Below are 26,403 nucleotides of genomic sequence, written 5' to 3' on the forward strand. Positions count from 1 at the left end.
CTCACCTCGGCGTGGGGGAGACCTCGCTGTTGAGCTTCCTACTTCATCCTCGTCGTAGAAGCTAGCCGCCCTCGGCTCTTCGTCGGCTATAATCATGTTGTGTAAGATAATACACGTGAACATGATGTCGGCGATATTATTCACGTACCACAGCCGAGCCAGGGCCTTCACAATGTTGAATCGGGCTTGAAGGACCCCGAAGGCTCTTTCGACGTCTTTCCGTGCGGACTCTTGACGCTGCGCAAAAAGAACCCGTCTCGGGTCGTGCGAGTTGTTGAGCGTCTTCACGAAAGTCGACTACCCTGGGTAGATACCATCGACGAGATAGTAACCCATGTGGTATGTAGTTCCGTTGACGGTGAAATCGATCGCCGGTGCTACACCATTCATCACATCATTGAAGATGAGTGACGAATAGATAGGGGTGGCAAATCGTGCGTGTTGTGTCGTTATCGTGTCGACACGATAACGACACGACACGATAACACCAAACACGAACACGACACGTTAAGGAAACTCCAAACACGAACACGAACACGACACGCAACCCTCAGACACGAACACGACTCTAACACGACACGAACCCAATAACGACACGAACCAATTCGTGTCAACACGACACGATAACGACACATACATGACACAACACAATAACGACCCACTAATAATTAGACCTGATAACACGATAAGGACCTGATAACACAATAAGGATAAAAAACTTAAAATCAATGTCACAATCTGATTTAGCAAACAAAAATAGTTCAACAAATTAAACGTACAACAAATAGAAAAATCCAAAACATCATTCTTTGTTCCAAATTTTCTTGGCTATTGCAGCAACATACATCATTCTTTTCCAAAATTCTTGATCATTGTAGCAAGCAACAAGTAGCAACCAGCAACCAGTATGTGGAGGCTCTGTATACACATAAGAAACAATTGAATTGAAGTATTGTATATGTCTTGTACAAATCAAGCAAGTATAAAGTCTAACCTATGAAGCTTTCAAGCAAAAGTGGTGGATGTGGATGTGGATGTGGAAGCTGTAGAGCTTCCAGTTTGAGTTTCCTCATCGCCATTCAAAAAATTGGAAAGCAACAGATTGGACTTTAACAGATTGGACTTTAACAGCAGGGCATACATTTTTAATGAAGAAGCAATATACTAAAAAAACAGAATACGAAAAAGGAATGAAGAAGCAAGCAATAGATTACAGCAGAATACACTAGAAACGGAAAACAAAAAGGAATGAAGAAGTAATATACCGAAATCGACGAACACAGGCGAAGCGGTGGTGAGCAGCGGTGCAACGAAGAGCGATGACGAGCAAATCGAGCAAATCGTGAGTCAGAGATGGAGAGACCGAGAGAGACAAGAGCGGCGATGAGTTCAGAGACGGAGAGATCGAGAGAGAAGAACGGCGAGAGAGAAGAGCGGCGCTGCCCTAAATTTGTAAAGTGGCAAACCCTAAATTGGAAAGTAAAAGTAACGCTAAAGGCTAAAGACTAAAGTACTAAACCTAATTTAAATATTAAAATAAATAAAAAAATAATATTATAATAATAATATTTCTTAATGTGTTACACGAACACGACACGAACACGACACGAAATTTTCGTGTCCTTATCGTGTCGACACGATAAGGACACGAACCCAATAAGCTTCGACACATACCCATTAATTTCGTGCGGGTTCGTGTCGTATTATCGTGTCGTGCCAAAAATTGCCAGCCCTACGAATAGAGCACGTTCAAGTCGTTGTTGGCTTCGTAAGCGGCACGATGTTGTTCGTAGTATTCTTATTCGTCGCGCTCCGCTTCCGCCAAGAGATGAGTGAAATCCATTTTAGGTTTTGAGTGAGGGATGAATGTGTTGATAGTTTGTATGAGAATTATGAATGAGAGATGAATGAGAGATGATTTGATGTGATAAATGGATGATGAATGTGTGTATTTATAGATAATTTTGAGGGAAAAAAAATTAAAAAAATTCCAAAAAATTCAGAAAAACGGGCAAAAAACGACAATATTTTTGGGATTTGGAAAATATTTTTTTTGTTATTTTTTTATCATTATTTATAATTAAATAACGAATTTTAAATAAAAAAAATTCAAAGGCAACGGCTATGCCGTTGCCCAATCGAGTGCCGCCACGTCACCTGCTCGCTGGCACGGCGCGAGTGCAGCGGCAGCAAGATACGTCCGTGACAGCGGCGCGGACGGACGCGGGTTACGGCGCCATCATTGCGGAGGCTCTAATTGTAAATTATTTACTCAGTTTCTTTAATTCTTCTTCTTCGTCGTTTCCTCCTCGATCTCAGCCTTCTCGGCATCCATGGCTTCTTCTAGTTCCGGCAATTCTGTGCCTGCTCCCGGTATGCTCGATGACAATTCTGATTCAATTTCGACCAATTTTTGCGTGTATTTCCTGATAATAGTTTGCACTCCAAATTCCGTTGTTTGGGGGCTTCTTTCAAATTCTCAGAGGCAGTTCAAGTTCTCATCTCTTCGTTGGCGGACGACTCTCTGGTGGTCAGAGAGGCTTCGGCCGCTACTCTCAAGGACATTGCTTCCGTGTAATTTCTTGCTCCCGCTTCTCCAATTTTGAGCATGTTGATGTTTGTAGTGATGGAATGAATTCTTTGAGTCCTGTTCAAGCTTGAATAAGTTTCTGCAATGCCTACAGGAATCCGCTTCTGGTTCTTGATTGTTGCTGGACCGTGTCGCGTGGTGGTCGAAGGGTATTGTCGCGTTTCATGCTCTCTTGTTTGAGCACAAATTGTGTGACTATTGAGTCTCAGTGATAGTATGATATCAGTATTAATGAATGAGCATTTTACATATATTTCAGAGATTTGGGAAAATTGCTGGATTATTTCGAGTTATGTCTGTGGCAATTCGCGCGTTGGATAAAGCTGATGTTGATCCTCTATATCTGGCAAAGTTTGCTAAAGTTGCCTCTGCCGAGATCATCTCAACCAAGGTAGTGGAGTAATATACTATTAGGTTGCATGTGTGTGAGCCAGCAAGGTTAAACAAATGTGAACTTAGGCCTAATCAGCTCTTCTGATTTTTATTGATACAGAGCCACGGAGAAGCTGTTAATCTGATAGTAGTATTTTTACGTTTCTGCTACATCTATTTTTTTTAGCTCTGAACAAGCACAAGATTTTAACAGCCTTGAACTTGGTCTAATAATAAACTCTTGACATTCATTGAGCTTCTTGAGAGAGCAATTGAGATGCTTTTCTTGTGAGCTTCACTAGTTCTTTTATTGTAGTTGTCTGAGTACTTGAAATGATTTAGTCCATGTCGTAAAGCAACAAAAGACAATCTGTACCACATGAATTTTGATAGTTGAAGGGTCAAATTTGGTCCTGGTAAACTGCAAGGAGTTCAAAATTTCCAGGAAAGTGATATTTTATTTAAATATCGGCTTTATGTTTGTTTTTGTTTAAGTTTAGACTCTCAAGAATATTATTGAATTAAATTAGAGAAATGCCAATATAACCTCATTCATAAAATGAAAATTTTGATGAAGTGCCAGGGCAAGATAGAAGTTTCTGAAGTGCATAGCCTACATGATTGCATATTTGAAGACACATACTCATTAGCTTGATAGTGTCTTTATCAAGTTCACAACTAACAAATTCCTGGTAGAATTCATATTAACGATTCAAATGCTGGTTGGTCCAACGATTTCATTTTTTTGTGGGAATAAAATGATAATGAAATATAGAAATGTTTCTCATCTTTATCTTCTTCGTCTTACAGGAACTTAATGCAGATTGGCAAAAGGCTGCATCAGGTGTGCTTGTTGCGTTAGGTTTACATCTCCCTGACCTGGTAAGTTCCTTGCTTAGATCAATTAAGATGAATTTATTTATAATTTTTTTAATTAAGAAGGCTTAGCAAATGAAGCATGTTCTTTTGATTTTTTACAAATTGACCAATTGAAGTTTTACGGACATGCATGACCAATTGAGGTTAACGTAAGTACTCTGCACTTACTTTAACATTTCTTCTGGATTACCTAAAACCTTCTTCAAGTTTTGATCCTTGACTTTTGAATGGAAAATATTTCATAACCTTAATACTGGCTGTTCATTTGGTGTTGGAGCCGAATCATCAATGTATTCGTCATTTGAGAATAGTATACATTTTAGTTTTACTCTGACATGAATTATTGCTTTGCTATCAGAGTTATGTGCCTATGAGAACATCATATATATTCATATTGTTATCAGTCTGATGGCTACTCATTGTAGCCAACTCTATTTTCACTAGCTAGGAGTCTACGACCTGCCAAGTCATTAGACATAACTGATAATGAGTGTCAACAACTTCTCTGTTGACCTGAGATGCGGATATGCAATACATGTTGTTTATCTACTTATTTTTTCAGATGATGGAAGAAATATTTCTTCATCTCTCTGGAACAAATTCAGCTCTTCCTGCCATGGTTCAAATACTTGCAGATTTTGCTTCTTCTGATGGTATTCTCGTATCTCTAGCCTTTTTTTACACTGACATATTGTTACATATATCTTTTTAAATGGGTAGTTGATGTAATTTTCTTTTATATGTGAAGCTATTCAGTTCACTCCAAGACTCAAAGGTGTACTTACAAGAGTGCTTCCTATTCTTGGAAATGTAAAAGACATACATCGACCTATTTTTGCAAATGGTATGTTTACTTTTGTTGCATCTATGATACGAGGTATCTTGTGATTTATATTTTCCATTGCTCCAGTATTCTATTGAATGTCAAGAGAATAAAACATGCTATGCCTCTAGCCTGACCATTCAGTCCATTATATTATTAAAAACTCAAACTAGAATTGCTAAGATGATGAGATTCGGTGATAATGTGGGCTGTTGATGATAGTTTGACACATACATGAACAACTCTACTTGGTTCTCAACTCAACAGAGGTGAAATTGCATAGGTCTTGTAGAAGTGAATTGGTAGATGTCATGCTCGGCGCAAAACAATTTTCAGATGCCAGTGACACAAGAACCTACAAACTATAGATCTCTGATTGGGAAGAAGATCATAATGGATGGTCATTTATGCTGCTGTTTCAATGAGCTCTTCCTTTTCTGCCTTCCACTTTAGGCTGTTTTTTTCATTGATTTATTAGTATTTGGTAGAAATGGCATCGCATTATGATAGTCCTACAGAAACTTTACACCATACTCTACTTGAACCAAGAAACTTTTTGTCCTCTTGCAGCATTCAAGTCGTGGTGTCAAGCCTGTTGGCAGTATGGGGTTGATTTCCCGATGCATACAGCTATTGATGGTGATGTCATGTAAGGCTTGTTTTGAGCTTTTGCTCCAATTGTGCATACTTATTACTCCATTTTCTGCACACCTTCACTTTAGGCTTTGCTGAGGCATTTTGGTGCAGGTCTTTCCTGAACTCTGCATTTGAGCTTTTATTGAGAGTTTGGGCAACTTCACGGGATCTCAAGGTTGCTACTTTTGTATTTAGTGATTGACTATCTCTGCTGAAGTTCAGTAGACAATTAGAAATGTCAGAGCTTTGCCAAAGATAGTTTGTTTTGTTTTTGCAGGTTCGCGTATCTACAGTTGAGGCCTTAGGCCAGATGGTTGGTCTAGTTACACGGACGCAATTGAAGTCGGCTTTGCCAAGATTAGTGCCCACTATTTTGGAACTGTGAGCTGTTAGCTTGATCTGTTTGTCCATGTATCTTCTCAGTTCACTAATAATATGCAATATTCCTGCTGTAGAAGCATTGTTCATAGTTTAAAACTTTAAATATGACTTGCGGTGGTTATCTGATGTTGGTAACTCGATAATATATTGTTTATCAGCTGAATAGATTGCCTAAATATTTTCCATTTCACCCCCCCCCTCCTTTTTTCTGCTAATACAGGTATAAGAAAGATCAAGAAGTGGCAGCATTTGTGGCAACATGTAGTCTCCACAATCTCTTGAATGCTTCGTTACTTTCAGAAAGTGGACCACCTTTGCTGGACTTTGAGGTTGAATACGTTTGCTTTGAATATTGTGAAAGATGAAGTTTCGGGTTTTAAGTAGGAGTATGTTTTACTGCATGTTTGGCATCATCCTAGAAGCTTTTCAGCTTTCTAATAAATTTGGGCTCCCTTTTCTCATTTTGTGGTTACCTAATGATATATGGTTTGCTTGATTTTCTGAGTAGTAGCAATGCTCTCATCAAATAAGGTTGAACTATTGCTGCTATTTTTTAGCTTCGACTTTTCTTAGATCATACTGACACAGTGTGAACTGCAGAAAGTTTATTGTTGAACAATCAGTGGAAAGTTGTGTTAAAAATACATATACTAGAAAATTACATGATGGATTTTCTAACAGGAACAACTAAAAGTGCATCGAGTATTATATTGGTATAGGTTTGATATTACATGATGAAGCTTTTGTTTTGTTTGATTTAGTAAACCTGTTCTCTTGTTTCCTCCAAGATTTTGTGGTATTATATGGGTTGTGATTTTGCAGGATCTCACTGTCATATTGTCAACCCTTCTTCCTGTGGTTTGTATCAGTAATGACAATAAACAGCAGTCAGATTTTCCAGTGGGATTGAAGGTAGGATCTAGTGGTATTCCAATGCGTTCATAAGTACAAATAATTTGACATGAAAAAGAACAAGTTACCAATACAAAATAGAGTTAAGTACAAGGGTTTAATATCCCAAAGTGTAACATAATATAATAGATAGTATATTGACATTTGATAGACATAATGTAATCATAGTTTAATGTGGCTGGATTACATTTCCTGGAGTATGAATGCGTAACTAGTTGTACATTCTTGAAATGCGTAACACCCATTTTCAGAAGAAAAAAAAGTGACTCATTTAGGGTATTTGGTTGCTTGATTAACCCATTTCGAGAATTCTGCCCCTGTTTACCCTGAACTTATTGTACATAAGAATATAAATATCTTCATTCCTATCTGTGACCTACCTCGTTCAAACAAGATTTAGTATTTTCTGCAATGTTCATGTAACAGGTCTTTACTTATGGCTATTATTTCCTCCCTCTTTTCCCCACTTAGATTCATGGGACGGATTGCAAAGGAAGTTTTTTATTTTTTTAAATCCCACATTTTTGTTGATATTTTTATGAGCTTGCTAGGTGAGAACAAAAAAATATAGACACATGTGAAAAAAGTATAGAAACATATTAGAGAAAAGTATTAGTACTCCAGTTCTTTCGTTATCACTTTCTCCTTTATAATATTACTTGAGACTAAGCCTGACTAGGGATACATGACCAATGTGGGATACTTATTCTACAACATTCCCCCTCAAACTGGAGCATGTATATCAATCATGTCCAACTTTGTACAATGTTCAGATTTTCTCTCAACAGTTTAGTGAAGACATTGACAACAATAGTAGTAGTAGTAACAACAATGACAACAGTATTAGTAGTACTAGTTGGAAACATTCAAAATGGTAGTGCTCTCTGAATTAGGTTTGGAATTACAACATTATCGACGATTTGAAAAAACCAAAAACCTAAGCAAAAAGTTTTAGTAGAAATCGAGCAAAGTCGGTAGAGTAGTTAGCAGCAGCGGCAACACTAAAGAAGACTTTAGTGGCAGAGGCAGTCAGAACCGAACAAAGTCGGCAGTCCAGTTGGGGAAAAGTCCCAAAGTGGATTTAGAATCTCTATTCGACATTAGAGTAGGAATTCAAAGTAGTGTTAGAAACCATGTAGAGTCTGCTATGAACAGTGTATCAGCGGCATAAAAGAATAGGGAAGAGCGGAGATGGTCCTGGCGAATAGCCTGGACCAAGTCATGACAGAGCGATCATAAGCAAACCAAGTTCCGTAGTTGGCATCCACATGCATCCCGAGAGAAGGTTTATTGTAGGACATATTTAAAATAGGACAGAGAGCAAACCCTAAGCAGATCAGCCACGGTCGTAGAACGGAAAAAGTAGAACTGGCAGAGTAGAGCAGATCAGTCGGAGTGGTAGAACTGGCAGAGTAGAGCAGCAGAACAGACAGAGCAGTAGCAGAGCAGCAGAAACAGAAACCCTAATTTCATTTTTTACAGACTAAATTAGTGACGGATTTGAATCCGCTCTGATGCCATGTAGAATAATAAATAGACATGTGGAAAAGTATAGAAAAATATTAGAGAAAAGGACTAGTTCTTTTATTATCACTTTAAAGCTCCTATATATATTACAAGAGACTAGGCCTGCCTAGGGAATATTAACTGATGTGGGATACCTATTCCACAACAGTAGGGATTTCAGAGTAATATGAAGATTCTGATAAATAAAACACAGATTTCAGGTGACCATGATTTTGTGGTTTTATATTAGTTAATTATGAAGTTTCCTAATGGAGATCCTTTCTCTTGGAGTACCGAGCTTATATGTTGTATGTTATGTACATGCAGACCTACAATGAAGTTCAACATTGCTTTCTCACAGTTGGTCAGGTTTACCCGGAAGATATCTTTGCATTCCTTCTCTATGTGGGTAACAATTATAGAATATTGTCTTGGTGAAATTCTGTTTAGTTATTTTTCTGTAAGGCATAAAGTCCAACATGAATCCCCTCCCCCCCTTGAGTAAAACCCAAGCCCCAAGAAATGACAGAAATAAAACAGTTGAACAGGTTGGATTTTAATGTCTTTTGTAGAGTATCTGAATGATGTATGTTCCAGAAATGCAGGTTAAAAGAAGATCCTCTCACTTTTGGTGCACTTTCTGTCCTAAAACATCTTTTACCTAGGTTAGCATTCTTTCTTCTTTAAACTTTTGGATTTCAAGATCTTATACCAACTTATGCTCTCACTGGTTTCTATTTAAGATTGTCTGAATCTTGGCATGCTAAACGGCCTTTGCTAGTGGAAGCAGTGAAAAGTTTGTTAGAAGAGAGGGATTTGGCTGTGTGCAAGGCACTTTCTGAGGTAGTGTCTCCATAGCAAAGTTGCAATGTCCATATAATATAATGGCTTGCACTTACCTTTGATTGCAGTTGATTGTTGTTATGGCTTCCCATTGTTACTTGGTTGGTCCAGTAGGGGAGTTATTTGTGGAATACTTGGTACGACACTGTGCTGTAACAGATTTAAATGGGTCAGATAATGACAGTTCAAAGGATTTTGTTAAGTCGACTGGCTCTTTCAATCCTTTCATGTACAAGAAATCAGAGGTTGGTTGTCTGCTTACAGCTTAGAATGTCTGGCTCTCTTGTTTGACTGCATATTGTTGGACATGATCATCTGCTGACAAAATCTGATGATAATACACTGTGGAGTGACTATCCTTTACTTATGTCATCACGGTATAGTGTGTGCATGTATATAATATGCTACTCCATTGTAACTCAAATGAACTTCAAATTTTATGAATATTGTAATGTAAGCCATCCTTCAGTACGAATATGGTACTTGGATGATCAACATAAGATATTTTCTGACATCATTCTTTAATTTGTTTCTCCTAGTGAAATATCTTTTGAAAAATACATTAATTTGGGTTTCAAATGATAAATATGAGACTTATTGAACACCATCAACATGAATAGGTTTTTGCCAACTGGTAATAGTGGTAGTATTCCTGCGATATTAAGCATGGAAGAAAAAAAGTGCCAGAACTTCCATGGGAATCTTATTGGACCATTTACAAATATAAATAGTTGTCCTCACCTAGTCTTCTTTTTATTAGAAACTCTTGGGTTATTTGCAGGTGAAGATTGGAGGTGTATCCCCAACTGATCTACGTGACACCTGTGAAAAAGGTCTCCTTTTGATAACTGTGACCATCCCTGAAATGGAGGTATAATAATGCCTTGGGTTAATTCTTTTGTCAGTGGTACTCCCTTCTTTTCGTAGCCATTTTATGCTAGTTATGTTTGAAACTTAAATAGAAGCTATTGTGTTTGAAACTTACAGCATGTGCTCTGGCCATTTTTGCTGAAGATGATCATACCACGGGTTTACACTGGAGCAGTTGCCACGGTAAGATATACTACATCTCTAGCATTTTGTCTCAGGATTCCGCTCACTTAGTTTCTCTATCAGCTGGAATATGATCCTCATTATGTAATGTGTTTTTCTTCTCCGTGATTTGATGTTTTATGCAGGTTTGCAGGTGCATCTCAGAATTATGCAAGCATAAAAATACCCAAAGTGATATAATTGTTTCTGATTTTAAAGCTCGTGCAGATCTCCCGATTCCAGAGGTTTGATATCCTCTGTTAATGTAATTATAATTACTCTTCTGATTGAAAATTATCACCTAAGAAACATAAAATACAGGATCTTTTTGCACGTCTTGTGGTACTTCTTCATAATCCACTTGCGAGAGAGCAGTTAGTGACTCATATTCTGGCTGTAAGTTTACTTATCAATCTGATATATATATATATAGAGAGAGAGATATATATTACAGTAATGTATTACCGAAGAGTTATTGTTTAAATCCATAGCTTTGTACTGTATTCAGCAAGCAAGCATTGCTGACCATTAGATAGGGAACTTGCCATACCAAGTTTGTTCACATTTTTATGCTAGTTACCATTAGATAGGAAAAATAAATGTTCTACCCAATAAAATATACAATTACCAAAAGTCTGTCTTCTTGATTTGATTTGACTATTTCTTTTCGCTTGTTCACATTTTTCATTCTATATTTTTTTCTTTTATATTAGTTTTGAACAAAAGAATACAACTTCTGATTTTTGATCATTGATCAAAACAATATAAAATCATTTGATTCATGGGAGAAGGGGGGATTATATGGTTGTATGCTTCTAGAAGAACGAATTTCAAATTTGGCCAGTCATTGCATGTAAAAAACGTGCGCACACAAAATATTAATAACCGTGTCTTCTTGATCACCATTTTAGGTATACCTGGACAATGTTCTTGTCTACCCACCATTTATTTCTTGTTTACATGATTGGATGCTGTTATTTACACTTTTATGAGATTCAAATAACCTATTAAAGGTGTACTCTTAAGATGCAAAACATTACATTTGCTTCTCCTGCTATCATTTGATTGGGCTTTCAATTAGAGAAGACATTAATTTTGGTTTCAAGCTGAGCCCACAAACTGCATAGTCCTTTTTAATTTCTAATGATTGTCTCAAAACAACTCCGACTTTGTTAGGTACTAGGTGGCATGTGTTGAGCATACAAAATTAAAGGAAATACTCATTTGATGCCATTTAGCAAGAAGCACTATCAATACAAACCGTAATTTGTCTCCTTGAGAAGTGAATCATAGCGCATCATGGAAACTGGGCAAATTTTTCTGTTCTTTAGTCTTTACATCTATTTTTTTTGCAGGTCCTAAATCAGTTAGCTCCTCTATTTCCAAAGAATATGATCTTATTTTGGCAAGATGAGGTGTAGAAGCTTGTTGTTTGGTTTTCTATTGTTTTTACTTTTTTAACTATATTTTTGCTTTATGTGGACTACTTTTATATGCATGCCTTGAGGATATTTTATTTTACTATATGCCGTAGCATCTGGTGCTCAAACATCAGCTCGAGAATCCCATCTGGCCATTGAATGTGCTTTTTAGTTCCATGAAGTGGAGGGATGAAAATAAAGAACTATCCCACTGAGTTGGTGGACAATGGTAGATTCATCCACTGTGTATTTTTAGGTAGAGTAGCATCAAAGATGAACTCCAAGCATAAATTGTGGCCTTGTTTGCTTAGCAATAGTTTTATTTACTAATAGGTTAACCCTATGTAGTAATTAGTTGTTTTCTAGCATCATGGAGTTGAGGGATGAAAATAAACAAACTATAGAACTGGGTGGGGGACATAGAAGTTTGATTGTGTAACATTAAGGTAGAGAATGATGAACTCCTTGCATAAATTATGGCCTGGTTTCCAGGGATATTAAATGAATGAATGCCTAACATAATTCACGTACTGGTAATGTTTATTTAGTATATTTTCTGTATGGTACAAATTTTATTTTGTAGTTGGAATTGTATGGCTTCATGTTTGAGAGTATTGTTGAATCTTTCCACTTTTTATAGTCACCATCTTTTCTATGCATGACCATTGTGAGCTAGATCGCTTGCTGATGGTTAGCTGATCTATGTAAAATTGAGGATATTGCTGAATCTAACCTTTTTTTTCGTATCTCTCGTTTATGAATTGCATGCACATGTTTAGTTGTTAGATATACAATTATAGTTCTCTTATAACCGTTTGTCTTCTTTTGCAAGCTCTAGATTCCAAAAATGAAAGCTTATGTGAGTGATCCAGAAGACCTAAAGCAGGATCCATTGTATCAAGAGACTTGGGATGACATGGTTGTTAATGTAAGCTTGTTCATCTTTCTTTCTAAATTCATGCATTTTGTTCATAACCGTTATGGAAAAGTTTTTGGGATTTACCAATCAAAAGCTTTCTTGACTTACCTAGCCACACTCACTGTATTGGAGAAAAGTTGCTGACATGTTTGCATCGCTCTTTTATCTTGGTGCTGAAGCATTCATAAAGGAAATATATGTTGGTTTTGGTTAACAGTGATTAATTCCTTCAACTGTACTTTGCATATGCTTCTCAGCTCTTGATGTCATGGATGTTGCTACGGTTTGAGTATACAGGACCACATTTTATTTTGGATAGGTGTATAACCTTTGTCTGTTGAAACAGTTTGTTGCGGAGTCATTGGATGTGATTCAGGATCCTGGTTGGGCAATATCTCTTGGGAACTCTTTTGCTAAACAATATGAAATTTATTCTCCTGAGGATGAGCATTCTTCGCTGCTTCACAGGTATGATGTATTAGTTCACCCTTTTTTCCTTATGTCTCAGGAATAGTTACTGTTTCTTCTACTTAAGTTATCTGCAGTCTCAAAATCCACCGTAACCTGAATCCTGAATCCTGAGATGGAGAGTCATTAGAGATTTCAACTTCTTTTCCTGATGCATTGATTCCATAATTTTTTGTATAGAAAGTATTTATTTAATTTCCCATAGAGAGATCTTGATAATTGATACTTTCACCGTTATAATTTATGGAAAAGAACTTTAGTATGTGTTTGATTTGTTGATCTTGTTGAATCTTGACAGTTGGTTTGTTTATACTTTGTACTTATAATTTTTCCTGTTGATTCCCCTCTTTTTTTTGCCCCTATATCTCTTTGCTTTGGGTAGCGTTGGTACTGAAAAATAGATTTACATACGGTCAGGATCTTATTGTTTGTACTATATATTCACTGACATGTGTCCTTTAGTCCTAATATAGAGGTACTTGCTTAAATACTTTTGCATGCATGATCTGCCACTTATTTAGATGGAGAGCTGAAATCAATTGGCTTTCCCTAATGCAGATGCTTGGGCATTTTGCTGCAGAAAATTCACGATAGATCCTATGTCCATGCTAAGATTGACTTGATGTACACACAAGCTAACATTGCTTTGCCGGTGAATAGGCTTGGTTTAGCCAAGGCCATGGGACTGGTAATCATTCTTTGTATTAAAGTGCTACGTAACATGCTTGTATCAACACAATACTTTGAAGAAAGTTTCTATTAATAATACTATATAAATGATGCTTTTGGCTGCTGTCTTGACATAAAGGTCGCTGCATCACACTTGGACACAGTTCTGGATAAGCTAAAAGACATTCTCGATAATGTTGGTGATAGTTTCTTTAAAAGGTAAATGCAGGGAGCTTGTCTTTGTCAAATTTTTATGGGATCTGAATCACATACATGTATGCGTCCATGTTTTCACTTTTGATAAGAATCTTGGCTATGGTTGTCAGTCATAAGGATGGTTTGAAGTAGACAAATCATGCCTGAGTGTTGGAGGATTGACGTTTCAGAGTCACTGTAGAAAAAAAAAAAAGATTTGTTAGTGTTGAAGGATGTGATGTTCATAGTCATAATATAAAGAAAGTGCTGCAAAATTTTATTATATTTTGCATTTAGTTATATATAGAGCATGGTGCATCTCATATTTACAATATAGGGATATATTGTAAGGGGTGCGTTAAAATGCTAACTTTTCTTAAATTGCAAACTTGCTAACTCATCAACGTAGTGAATTAAAAATGTCAACATGATCACATTAAAATGTCATCACATATTTGTGGTGACATTTAAATATCAATGTCAACATAATGTATTAAAATGTCAACTTAAGTTTATGTTGACATTTCAGTAACATCGTGTTGACATTTTTAATACATTGCATTGATGAGTTAGCAAGTTAGCCACTTAAGAAAAGTTAGCAACGGATCACACCCCTTACAATATATCTATATTTATTTGTATTTCAGTTTCGTATGATAGCATATGTGTGTAAACATACTGGCATCTTGTTATGAATGTGATAACCGCCATTGCAGGATTCTATCATTCTTTTCTGATAGAGCTAAAATGGAAGAGTCAGATGACATTCATGCCGCTTTAGCTCTTATGTATGGCTATGCTGCTAAGTATGCTCCATCTACAGTCATTGAAGCCAGAATAGATGCGCTTGTGGTAGAGTGGAATCATTGCTTTATTATTTTGTTAGTTTACTATGTCTTCATTGTTGATTAATCTATTTATGAATGTGCTCAGCATGGGTCTATTTCTATGTATGTGCTTTTCTTTAGCATAAGTGCATAACTTAAATATAAATAATTCCTTCGTCTCAGCACCTGCTCAAAAGCAGTTTTTAAGTGAAATTGTATGTGGTGGAAGCTTAATGACATTTGGTGGCATGTGCCAATATGCATGCATATTAACTTGATTCAACTAAAAATTTTTAGTAGAAGGGAATGAACTCCATTGATTCTGCAAATACTATACAAATAAGACCAAAAGGACAATCTTTTAATTCTTCAAAATAATCCTGAGATTGCACATAGTATCTATCACAGTTTCCATTCGCCAAGACGATAAACTCAAAATGAATACTCCTTCCGTCCCTTGCTAAGAGAGGCATCTCTTTTCGGCACGAGATTTAAGAAAACGGGGTTTGGTTAGTAAAGTGGAGAGAGAATAAAGTAGAGATGAAAAGTAAGAGAGAGAATACCAAAAAGGAAATGACTCACTTAGGGCGTCCCAAAAAGGAATACGAATCACTTAACAAGGGACGGAGGGAGTAAAATATTAGTAAAAGCTCAAAGATAATATGATAATTCCTAGTCAGTTGATTCAATTACATAGCCATCAGAAACAGTTATCCAGTTCTTAGCATGTTGTCTTGATGGGCTGGGAATTGTTGCACAGTTTATTGTGTTTTGACTCCTGATATCTGCATATATGTGTTTATTTAAATATTTTATTTTTGATATATTTTTCTGTTGTATGACAGGGGACCAATATGCTTTCACGTCTTCTTAATGTTCGCCATCCTACAGCAAAGCAGGCAGTTATCACAGCTATTGATTTACTAGGTTTGTGGGTTCATTTTGATGTTGTTCGCTGTCTTGTCAATCATGATGGCATCTTTCTTCTCTAACGACTATTTCCAAATGATCTTGTCTAGAAGATCAAATTTGGTCAGATACGAAGTATTTTAAAATGGAGATCCATAATTGACTACCATAGCTCTTTCGTTCACCCCCCCAATCTTCTTCTGTGCACACATTGAAATGTTGGTTTCCAAAATGAGTTCTTTCACACGATTGGATATCGTATGTATCTTTAGCAAGGTTTATGGAGAAATAAAAACATAAAACTTAGAGGTTTTGCCTTTTGTAAGGAGAGATCCAGGGCCGATCCTAAGTCTGAAGAATCTGTATAACTGAAGAAGGTTATGAAAACTATTAATCTATTCCCCCATGTTGCTGGAATTAGTGCATCGTTGTTACCTGGCTGTTGTTAAAATATTCTTATACATGTTGTCATAAGTCATAACATGTGGTGTGGGCATGATAATGCATCTCCTGTATTGTCATCCTGCTGTAAATTTATCATTTATGAGGTACCTACTCTTCGGTTGACCTATTTCATAAAATTCATAATGATTATCTTATTTTGACAATGTAGGTCAGGCTGTTATTGGTGCTGCTGAAAGTGGTACATCGTTTCCATTGAAAAAGAGAGATGTGCTTCTTGATTACATATTAACTTTGATGGGCCGAGATGAAGAAGATGGAATTTCTGATTCTAACCTGGACCTATTGAACACTCAGGTTTATTTTTGGGATTCTTGATCTTTGCTCACAACCTGGTAATTGTACAGAATCAATGTTTCTTGATGGTTGGAAAAGCTTAACAGCAATAAGAACGTTCTGTTGGATATAAATAGAGGAAATAATCCTTCCTGAAAATTAACCTTATAAATAGGTGACACAATATTACTCTGTAACTGAAAACGCACTTCCTCTTTAGAAGGGTTGGGTGATCGATATGTCAAGAAAGACGGAATGTTCTTGTCTTTTGTAGAACTTGTCTTGCCACCTATCTCCTCCCCCCTGCCCACATCTTTTTTACTATAACAGATATCTGAGGGAATGTTTTTTTCACTTGTGATTATCTTCCTTGACAGTATTTCCTTTCTGTTTTTCCTGAATTTTGATTCTTCTATACAGTGCCTTGCTTTGAGTGCTTGTACAACTTTGGTTTCTGTGGAGCCAAAATTGACAATTGAAACAAGGAACCATGTTCTGAAGGTGAAGATGCAACTAAATGCAGTTTTTCTTGCAACAACTATTTGGTTATGGTGCTGAGTATTTTACATTGTTGACAGGCCACTTTGGGATTCTTTGGTTTACCAGATGATCCCCCTGATGTTATTAATGGTCTCATACACAACCTTACTACTCTTCTCTGTGCAATCCTAGTTACAAGGTACTCTCCCTCAATAATGCTTGGCCTAGATTTTTGGTTTGGCTTGGGTATTTGAAAATTTACTTTAAAGATATCTATGTATGCTTGACACAGATTCGTTGAAGGCCTTGATTTGATTTGATGCATGTCACTGAGCCATTTCTAGAACAATGTGCTTTAAGATTTAGTTTTATATTTTCAAGTGTATGTGACCAGTCTGGACTCTGATCTTCTTTTCCTAATCACATGCTTTGTGAGAAACTATTGTCTTCTTTGTATTTTCTTATTCTTTAGATATATTACTGGGGATTTTGTTCAATTTATCTTTATAAGGCTGGAAAATATCCGGCAGATTCCTTTTCTTCCTAGAAAAAAAGGGCCATAGCCTTCAAGCATGTTTCAGAAAATGTTCACCCACTTTAATGAAAATATTGGACATAAGCATTTCTTCATCAGGCCATATGGATGCAGACTGCCTGGTTTACTGATTATTTTGATTAGTCATGTTGCATGAGCAAACATCTGGGCATGTTGTCACTATGGTTGTTGGTTTAGTACTATGCCCTTAGATACAGTCATCTGTTGTTTTAACTTGCTGTTTTTTTCTCATTAGTGGGGAAGATGGAAGAAGTCGAGCAGAACAGCTACTGCATATATTGAAACAGATTGATCCATATGTTTCTTCCTCTGTGGAATATCAGAGAAAAAGAGGCTGTCTTGCGGCATATGAGATGCTTCAGAAGTTCCGAACTATATGTGTTAGTGGTTACTGTGCACTTGGTTGCCAAGGAAGTTGCACCCACAACAAACGAATTGACCGTGTTATGAATAATAACTTTTCTAATTTACCAAGTTTGTCTCTCTCTCTCTCTCTCTCTGTGTGTGTACTCTCTCTGTATATATATATATATATACATATCTCTTGATGCTTTTGACCGTTCATCTGTGATTTAAAGCTTATTTATTTTGGCTTTTATCCAGGTGCATTTATATCCCCGAGTCGTGATGCTTTGTGTTTAGGGGAGAGGATCATGGTATATCTGTCACGCTGTGCAGATACAAACCCTGAAGTTAGAAAAATCTCCGTTCAGGCCAGTAACTTGTGATGCTACCCTTTTCTACTTTATTCAAGAACCACATTACATGAGCTATGGTGTTTATCTCTTATTTCTGCTGATCTATCTCCGACTCTACATATTTTGATCATGTTCTGTACCTGCAGATTCTTGATTTAGTTTTCAATATATCCCTTTCTTTACCGAAGTCTGCAAACTCTAGTATTGATCTTGATATTGAATTGTGTTATGGAGCTTTATCAGCACTTGAGGATGTGGTTGCTATTTTGAGGAGAGTAAGTCAAATCATAACCTCTTCTTTGATACATCACTTTATCATACTTTCCTACGGAATGCAGAAAGGCAGGATGGGTTTCTTGCTCTAAATTTCTGCTTCCAATTCAAGAATAGTCTTCCTCACTACTAACTTTTCATATAAGGATGCATCACTTGATCCGTCAGAGGTGTTCAACAGGGTCGTTTCATCTGTGTGCATATTATTTACTAAGGACGAGGTAATAATTTGACTGTCCTTATCTTCTGTGTATGTATTAACTTTCCGAGATAGTTGAAAGGCTTCTAAGATGTGCACTAAACTTCGTCTCATCTCATCTCAATTTTTGTATAGCTTGTTGCTGCTCTATGTAGTAGCTCATCTGCTATATGTGACAAGGTCAGGCAGTCTGCCGAAGGTGCTATTCAAGCTGTGGATGAGTTTATCACTAAGAGGGGTAGGGAGCTAAATGACACTGATATTGCAAGGTGGACTGAGACAATATTGAGTGAAGCGTAATTTGATTTAAGAAATAAATTAGCAATTCTTTTGACTTATCAGGTCCTTTTGCATGTGTTATCAGGACGACACAATCCTTGCTTTCTGCTACAAACCATGTAATTGAGAAGTATCTACGTCAAGAAACACTTAATGCTGTATCCTCTTTAATTCTTTTTTTTTCATTTATCTGGTCATGGTGGTTAAATATCTATTTTCTGTTGATGTTCATGCTTATTTATTGGTTTATGAAAGCTGTCAAATGATGTGGATACAAATGATTTAATCTGGTCCTGTGGGTAGTTTCTTTTGACTGTTAAAAGATATCTGCCCTTGCTGAGAATACGACATCAAGAATTGTTTTTGATGAAGTGTTGGCTGCTGCTGAGAAAGATATAGCTACAAAAGATGTATCTAGATTACGTGGGGGCTGGCCAGTACAGGATGTATTTCATGTAAATTCCTACTTTATGCCTAGATACATAGATTTGCCATTTCACAATTTTGGGGGACTCTTTTTTGCATCATTCCTTTTTATATGTTTGAAATATTCATCAATACTGCTTTTAACTATTGTCCCAAAACGTGCAAACTACTGATGTATATACGACACACATAGGGGACGGATCCAGTGAGAATGATAAATTGAGAACAATGCATAAATATGAATTACACATTCATAAGCATGTCAAAATTCCATGCATAATAAATCTGCAAATAAGCTCCTGGACTCAAATTCCATTAGTGGCGAATTATTGGCGAATATCTTATGTATCGAATATACTGTGTTTTTACTAATTCGTGAAAAGAACCTGTGTTCGAGTCTCATTAGTGGCGAATTATTTATGAATTTCTTCTACATGGAATATACTGCATATGCATGCGTAATTCATATTTATGTGTTGAGAATGATAAACATTTGCTAGAACTGAGAATGACACATAAGTACGTTCAATACGGATTACACACTTCTAAGCATGTTAAATTCTATGGATAAGAAATTCATGAAAAGCACCTGATTTCGAATCCCATTAGTGGCGAACTATTCACAAATTTCGTATACATGGAATATACTTTGCTTATGCATGCGTAATTCACATTTATGTCATTCTCAATTCATACGTGAAATAAATTCTCACTGCATCCCACCCCTATATCTAATTTACTATGGTATTTATTTTCATTTTTTTATCTAACATTGTTGTATATTGAATGACATTCTTTTCATTTTTTCATGTACTTTGAGTTACTTATTTTAAGAGGAACCTTCCTCTAGAAAGGTTACTCACCATTCTGTTGAAATACACAGCTATACATGTCAAAGATGTGAGCAACTGAGGCTGGTATTTCTCATCCAGCTTATGGGTTAGCTGCACTATTTTCTCATAGAATTGGGACCTTATGTTACAAATGACATGTTGCATTGGGTGGTATTTCATTTATTCAGGCTGTTGTGCCTTATTTTCCTTTTATTTCTTGAAATTATTAGGCATTTTCCCAGCACACAGTTCTTTCACATTCTTTCTTGGAGCATATAATCTCGATCCTGAATGAAAGACCTATATTTCAAGGAGATTCAGTTAAGGGGGAGACTTCCAATAATGTTGGTGAAAGTAGTGTAGAAGATAATGTGCTGCACGCTGCTATGATAGCTCTTACTGCCTTCTTCAGGTATATCTTTAATTGCATTACTATGTTTCTCCGTCAGTGTCTATGGTGGTGAATGGTATATTCTTGTATGCAGAGGCGGCGCGAGAGTTGGAAAAAAGTCTGCGGAGCAAACTTATGGTGCAGTTTTTGCAACTCTTGTGCTTCACTTAGGAAATTGTCATAGTTTAGCTAATTCTGGCCAACAGGAACCACTGCGGTAATACTCATGCTGTTCTTAAATGCACACTAGAAGAATCAAAGTATTAATGCTGTTGCATTCTTTTATTTAATCTTCTAAATATGACTTTCAGCGCGCTATTGGTTGCATTTAATGCATTTTGTGAATGTGTTGGTGATCTCGAGATGGGGAAGGTATTTTGGCCGCTATTTAGTGGAAGTTTTACAACCTTTTGAATTTTGAGAGGCAATAAAAAGAAAATCATATGCAGATTCTGGCCAGGGACAGGGAACAAAATGAAGAGGAGACATGGATTGGACTAATCGGGGATCTTGCTTGGTGTATTTCCATTAAAAGGCCTAAAGAGGTAGTTATTGCCACTAAACTCTTAACTGCTGGCTGATTTTTGATCACATCGGAAGCATACTGTAAAACCACCAATAGGAGCCTATAATATATTTGAATTCTGTGCATGAAATTCTCACCTAAACAGGAACCATATTTGACAAAGACACTCCTTAGTTGTATATTTAGTTTCAAATCTATTATGCCCGCATTTGGTAAAGTTGGGCAATGACTGGTCCTATAGTTCTGGAGTAGTTGTTGCTGCAAGTTCGTTGTACATGCCATGGAATTATTGAAATGCTTAACGCGCCCTCATTTGAGTTGAATAAAACTAGAATTGGAATTTTTTTATGTTACTTTTGACACTTTAAGGTACAGTCTTGGATTCATATGTTCATATGTTACTAGAACCTTTTGACTGCTGAGATATTTTTGTACAAAATGTGTTCATATGCTACTAGAACTTTTATACACAGGATAATAGCTTATGAATAGACTACAGTTCAAAGGAAAAGAATCGTGGGAATTTAATTCTTGAAATATGCGGCCTTAGAATGATATACTCCATAGATTTGATCACATTTTGAACGCCTTCCTGTTGTCTGGATCTGTTCTTGTTATTCCTATAACTTTGTGAATTTTAAATGCCTCAAGTTTCAGTTTCCTCTTTGTAATATTACAAATATTTCACTCAGTTTAATTGCTGATTCCTATTTGCTTCTTTAATTTATGATTTCTTACATTACTTATTTATAATGACACAGGTACCTATAATTTCTTTGATTCTTTGTAAATCACTGGATCGACCCTCAAGGTATTTAAGGGAAGCAGCAGCTGCTGCACTGTCAGAGTTTGTGAGGTTCAGGTATATTCAGAACCCTGCTCTTTCTCTCTCTGTGAGATGCTGGACTTTGTTAAGGCTTCAGCTTGTACACCCCACAATTTAATTGGTAGTACTCCCTCCGTTCCATAGTAATGGAGGCGTTTCTTTTCGGCACGGAGATTAAGAAAAAATGTGTTAGGTGAGTTAAGTAAAGGGTGAATAAAGTGGAAAATGAAAAATGGTAGAGAGATGAAGAGAGAAAAAAGTAAGAGAGTAAAGTAGGCGTGGAAAAATGTGTTGACTTTTACTAAAAAGGGAAACGACTCTATTACTATGGAACGTACCAAAATGGCAACATGACTCTATTACTATGGAACGGAGGGAGTAATACTTTCTGGAAGTCTTGGTTGGTGTACACTGTATATGGCTTGGCAATGACAAGATTCATAGCATGCTAGCAGCATTTGTCTCTCAAAATTGTATTGAATTAGGATCTGAAAACTTATGCAATTGCCTTCCTTTGAGAAAATTGCCTTTTCTCACTTTCAGGGATTAGGAAATAAATAAATTTAGTTATACCGTTTCTTTAGGTACTAATTATTTATTGATCACATGGCGGAAACTGATCTACTGAACTTGTTAGTGAGTTGCTATCAACATTGATGATTCAACATAGTGATGGATGGTTCCATGAAAGATCTGGAAAGTTTTGCCACCATCTGAAATTACCATCACTTGAAAGCTAAGCACTGGATGAATCACAAAAAATTTCTAGATTCCTAGTATTTTGTGAACTGAGATTTTCTTATTTGAACACTATTATTTGATGGTTGTCCTGCAATGGAAATAACCTATCGTACTCATGTTCATAAAACACCGTCTCATTTCCTTTCTTTTTTGGTAATGATAGATATTATAGGTTCTACCCGGGGTCATTATTACTAAGGTTCACATGTTTTTCTCCCCATCTCCTAGTTTTAAAGTTAAATTATGTTTTTTTGGGTAGGCGGGTGTTGGTCTAGCTCAAGTTACGTTAAACTTTGTCTTGTTCTCAAATATCAATATCTCTTGCTGAGGTTTAACATTTTGCAGTGAGAGTTTTGGTCCTTTGTTGGAGCAGCTGGTTGAAGGATTGACTCGACATGTTTCTGATGATTCTCCTAATGTTAGGCGACTTTGTCTAAGAGGACTTGTACAGGTAGCTGATTATAATAATACCATATTAAGAATCAACTTTATGGTGCTTCAACTTTGACTTATCCACCATTCCCATTCCCTTGTCTTAAGAATCAACTATATAACTCTTCCTTAGTTCATCCACTTTCAACAACGTATGTCTCATGAATTTTGAAGATTTTCAGCTTGTTTACAGACCTTCGGGTCTGCAACGACTACATCGGTACATCCTTTATGCAACCTATGGAAACTAGAAGTTTGACAAATTTTAATTATTGCTGCTATCTGTCTACTCAACTTTTCTTTTTGCACAACATTCACAAGGCTTCTCCACCATGCCCCTTTCTTCTTTCTGTTAACTGATTGTCATGGCTATGCCATGATATTGCTAATCAAGATAAACAGAGAAGAGAAAGCTTCATGTTGCTGAAATAAGCAATCGGAGAAGCTCATGATAGCAGTAGATATGTTTTTTTTTTGTATTTTGTAGTTAAAATAGGGTGTTGAGGGAGGCATGGTATGGGGTGGGCGGTGTAAATGGTCTCGCACTGTGAGATGCATGTTGCTATATGGACATTATTTGAGAGCATTAGTGCCTTTTATAGTTAGTCTTCTGGGATTTTTAATAAGATCACTTGCCTACATTCCATGCAGATGCCACCAGTCCTTGTTATCCAGTATACCATTCAGATTCTCAGTGTTATTGTTGCTTTACTGGATGACCCAAATGAATCAGTTCAGCTAACTGCTGTCTCATGCTTGCAAAAGGTGATTTGTCTCATACTTTACTCCATTAACAAGTCCTCACCACATTAAGAATCTCACTTGTTGTGCTTCTGTTGACCGTTTAGGTCCTTGGATCTGCTTCTACTGAAGCTGTAGAACCCATTTTGTTTAATCTTTCAGTTAGGCTGCGTAATCTTCAAGTAAGTTTATCATTATCAATACTCATGCATCATAGTTTTCTGAGGTCTGAATTTGGTGAGAACCTTTGGTTGCCTCTAGTAAGTTTTTCGATGCTTCTCTCTTCTGGCTTGCAATAGGTATGCATGAATGCAAAGATTCGAGCTAATGCATTTGCAGCATTTGGGGCAATAAGCACGTATGGTTTTGGGCCACAACATGATGCTTTTCGTGAGCAGGTATGTTAATTCAATTTACTTGACATTCGGAAAGATTGATTTATACCAAAGCTGACATTTCAATGATACTCATTATTATTCTCAACATACCATAATATAATACACTCGTTATATTTTGAGGATGATCATGTGTTCGAGTTGTCAACAACTAAATGGCACAGGGACTGAGTAGATGTATGCATATATAAGGCCACGTGTTTCCATATTCCATATAATATTCTAGTAGATTTAGAGTTTGCAATATATTTCCCACTTAAGCTGTCCCACTACTGTGGTAGTTGCCGATTCCACTTCTCCTCTGCAGCGGTAAATTTTGCTACAGTATTTTTTGTGTGTGGATGCCCAACTATTCAGACCCATGTTGTGCAAAAAGAAATATTCTGCTACAGTATATTTTCTAGGTAGTTTTTGTACTTTGCAATGGCTACCAAGACATTTAAATTTTGTTAATCTTATATGATCAGGTTCTTGCTGCCTTTCCGCGCTTGGTCTTGCATCTGCATGATGATGACCTTGGTGTGCGACGCGCTTGCCGGGTAGTGAAAACTTTAGAGAAGTTTCTTTTCAGTGCCTTCAACAAGATTTGGATTCTAATTTTTATATGCTAATGATTGCTGATTTTGTAATTTACATTTATGTCTGTCAGAACACATTCAAGCGCATTGCTCCTTTGATGGAACTTGATAGTGTTGTTGCTCTTGCAAACACGCATAGGTTTAGCTCTGATCATAGGTATGTATTAGTGAATCCCAACCTAAGGTTTATTTGATGACTTTGCTATGAACTCCTTTTTCACCTAATGATCTACAAATTCTGCCTCAGAGGTGACTATAAAGACTTTCTTAGAGATATTGCGAAGCTATTCACTCAACACATGTCTTCCAGGATTGATACTTACATGGCATCACTAATACAGGTCCGCGTTTGCTGACGAGATACTCTTTTAGATCATAGTAAAGTACTTCCATGGTTTTCATCCATGTCAGTAATCAATATAATGTGTATAAGTTTCAATTTTGGGTAACTAAAAGGCGTCATCTTCTGAGTTAGTCCGGTTGTATATGTTCAGGCTTTTGAGGCACCTTGGCCAGTAATTCAAGCAAATGCCATATACTTGTGTAGCAGTATAATTGCTTTGTCGAGTGTTCAGCATATCTCCACCCTTTACTTAAGACAGGTATTCATCTACTGAACTACTACAATTCTTCAGCTAATCACAAAAATTTGAATCTACATATTTAGAGCTCCGTCTTTGATTTTAGGTTTTCGGCATGTTGATTGGGAAGATAAATAGATCTCCGGATGCAATTGTGAGAGCAACGGGCTCTTTGGCTCTCGGTTTGCTACTAAAATCAACCAATTCCTCTTGGAAATCCACTCGTCTAGATGCACCAGACTCGCACCTTGTGGGACGCGAAACGGAATTTTCTTGGAGGTCATGAAGCACAGATGCAAGCAGGCTGCAGGTTTGTTAATATCTCAACCCTGCAGTGTTCACACACGGACGAGCGTAAGATGAGGACTCTATAGTAAGAGTTGTGTTCGACAATGAAGGTGGTTCTACCATGTGCTTTTGGGTGGCGACAAAAGAGATGGTTTTTGAAGCTCTTGAAATCGTTTAACTCAAGTATGATTGTATATATGCCAAGTGATTTCATTCATTTGTGTACATGCCTGTATTGTGTGTGTAACTTTTTGATGCATATCAGTTGTGATAGTAATTATGTTGTGTGCACTGGTTTGTCTGAGCTTTAAATACAAACACCTTTGATAAATCGGGAGTTTGGAATCTGATATTGTTTTATACGAAAGTATACAGTATTGCTTTTATGGTACCATAGATTTTTAACCTTTCTATTTTATACTTATAATTTAATTTACCATTTCAGCAACAATTTTTTGTTCCATATCAACAGGCATTAATGTTAATGAAACATAATTAAAAAGTTAAGTTTCCCCATTTAGAAAGTTGAATTATAGAGAGTTGTTGATATGGAAGTAAACCGACAATGATGTATATACAGTGCCATCGCCATCTCAATTCCTATGGTTCAAATCGATTGATGTGAGTTTGTGAGTAAAATTCACATCACTAAAACCTATATTACGTTCTTTGATTGAGATTAGCTCATTAGAGCATCATTAACCCTGTCTCAGAATCAGGCCCCAAGTCCTTTCCACGTCACCATTCCCCTAAATTTGAGTCTCAGGCACAACTGCTCTAACCCTACAGGCCCCAACCCGAGCCGCAACTAATAAATGACACTATTCACAACTTCAACATATTTTACTCGTAAATGCAATACGTTGAACAATTCAAGCTGGGAAAATACATTGTTCAGTCGAAAAAAGAAAATTACAAATCTTAGAAAAAAAAATTACAAATCCTAGAAATTTTTTTTATTAAGCCCTAGAAAAAATATTGAAATAATTTAGAGGATAGAAATGGAGAAATTGGTGGAAGAATGTTGAAGAAATGGGTAA

General features: G+C 36.6%; 1 protein-coding gene and 1 long non-coding RNA gene across 8 annotated transcripts; one reads left to right on the plus strand and one right to left on the minus strand.

Moving 5' to 3' along the window:
• Positions 1-719: 719 nt before the first annotated feature.
• On the minus strand, positions 720-1,480 carry LOC121764721. The gene is made up of 2 exons (XR_006042614.1): positions 995-1,480; positions 720-918 (listed from the first exon to the last, which is right to left on the minus strand). It is a non-coding gene; the product is annotated as an uncharacterized LOC121764721 (long non-coding RNA).
• A 755-nt stretch (positions 1,481-2,235) lies between these two features.
• LOC121765327 (protein SHOOT GRAVITROPISM 6-like) lies at positions 2,236-25,754 on the plus strand. Of its 7 annotated transcripts, none has more exons than XR_006042817.1 (51): positions 2,236-2,373; positions 2,484-2,574; positions 2,685-2,739; positions 2,850-2,981; positions 3,773-3,844; positions 4,404-4,494; positions 4,590-4,685; positions 5,235-5,313; positions 5,412-5,475; positions 5,578-5,681; positions 5,902-6,010; positions 6,504-6,593; positions 8,427-8,504; positions 8,697-8,764; positions 8,843-8,945; positions 9,011-9,187; positions 9,724-9,813; positions 9,930-9,995; positions 10,121-10,219; positions 10,296-10,370; positions 11,330-11,389; positions 12,234-12,323; positions 12,661-12,782; positions 13,341-13,470; positions 13,591-13,670; positions 14,363-14,498; positions 15,319-15,400; positions 15,996-16,141; positions 16,541-16,621; positions 16,699-16,799; positions 17,392-17,630; positions 17,760-17,869; positions 18,001-18,129; positions 18,274-18,348; positions 18,462-18,595; positions 18,691-18,763; positions 18,929-19,060; positions 20,095-20,276; positions 20,350-20,472; positions 20,567-20,627; positions 20,705-20,800; positions 21,543-21,643; positions 22,694-22,799; positions 23,432-23,545; positions 23,629-23,703; positions 23,821-23,919; positions 24,384-24,455; positions 24,566-24,651; positions 24,742-24,900; positions 24,989-25,096; positions 25,182-25,201. XR_006042817.1 is itself a non-coding variant. In XM_042161425.1 (51 exons), exons 1-51 carry the CDS (start codon positions 2,334-2,336, stop codon positions 25,359-25,361), a joined length of 5,196 nt encoding a protein of 1,731 aa, XP_042017359.1. In that variant the 5' UTR covers positions 2,236-2,333; the 3' UTR covers positions 25,362-25,754. The 7 variants fall into 7 exon arrangements, 5 of the variants coding, with proteins under 5 accessions (XP_042017359.1, XP_042017360.1, XP_042017361.1 ...); XR_006042818.1 differs by having other exon boundaries at positions 24,836-24,900; XM_042161425.1 differs by having other exon boundaries at positions 24,742-24,835; positions 25,182-25,754.
• The last annotated feature ends 649 nt before the right edge of the window (positions 25,755-26,403 follow it).

Source organism: Salvia splendens, chromosome 14, assembly GCF_004379255.2.
Source record: "Salvia splendens isolate huo1 chromosome 14, SspV2, whole genome shotgun sequence".
Lineage (NCBI taxonomy): Eukaryota > Viridiplantae > Streptophyta > Magnoliopsida > Lamiales > Lamiaceae > Salvia > Salvia splendens.

Bases quoted from the DNA above. Each gene is read 5' to 3' on its own strand.
- LOC121765327 (XM_042161425.1), top strand. From the start codon at position 2,334: ATGGCTTCTTCTAGTTCCGGCAATTCTGTGCCTGCTCCCG. The intron at 2,374-2,483 runs GTATGCTCGATG...TCAAATTCTCAG, and splicing joins CAATTCTGTGCCTGCTCCCG to AGGCAGTTCAAGTTCTCATC. The intron at 21,644-22,693 runs GTATATTCAGAA...AACATTTTGCAG, and splicing joins TCAGAGTTTGTGAGGTTCAG to TGAGAGTTTTGGTCCTTTGT.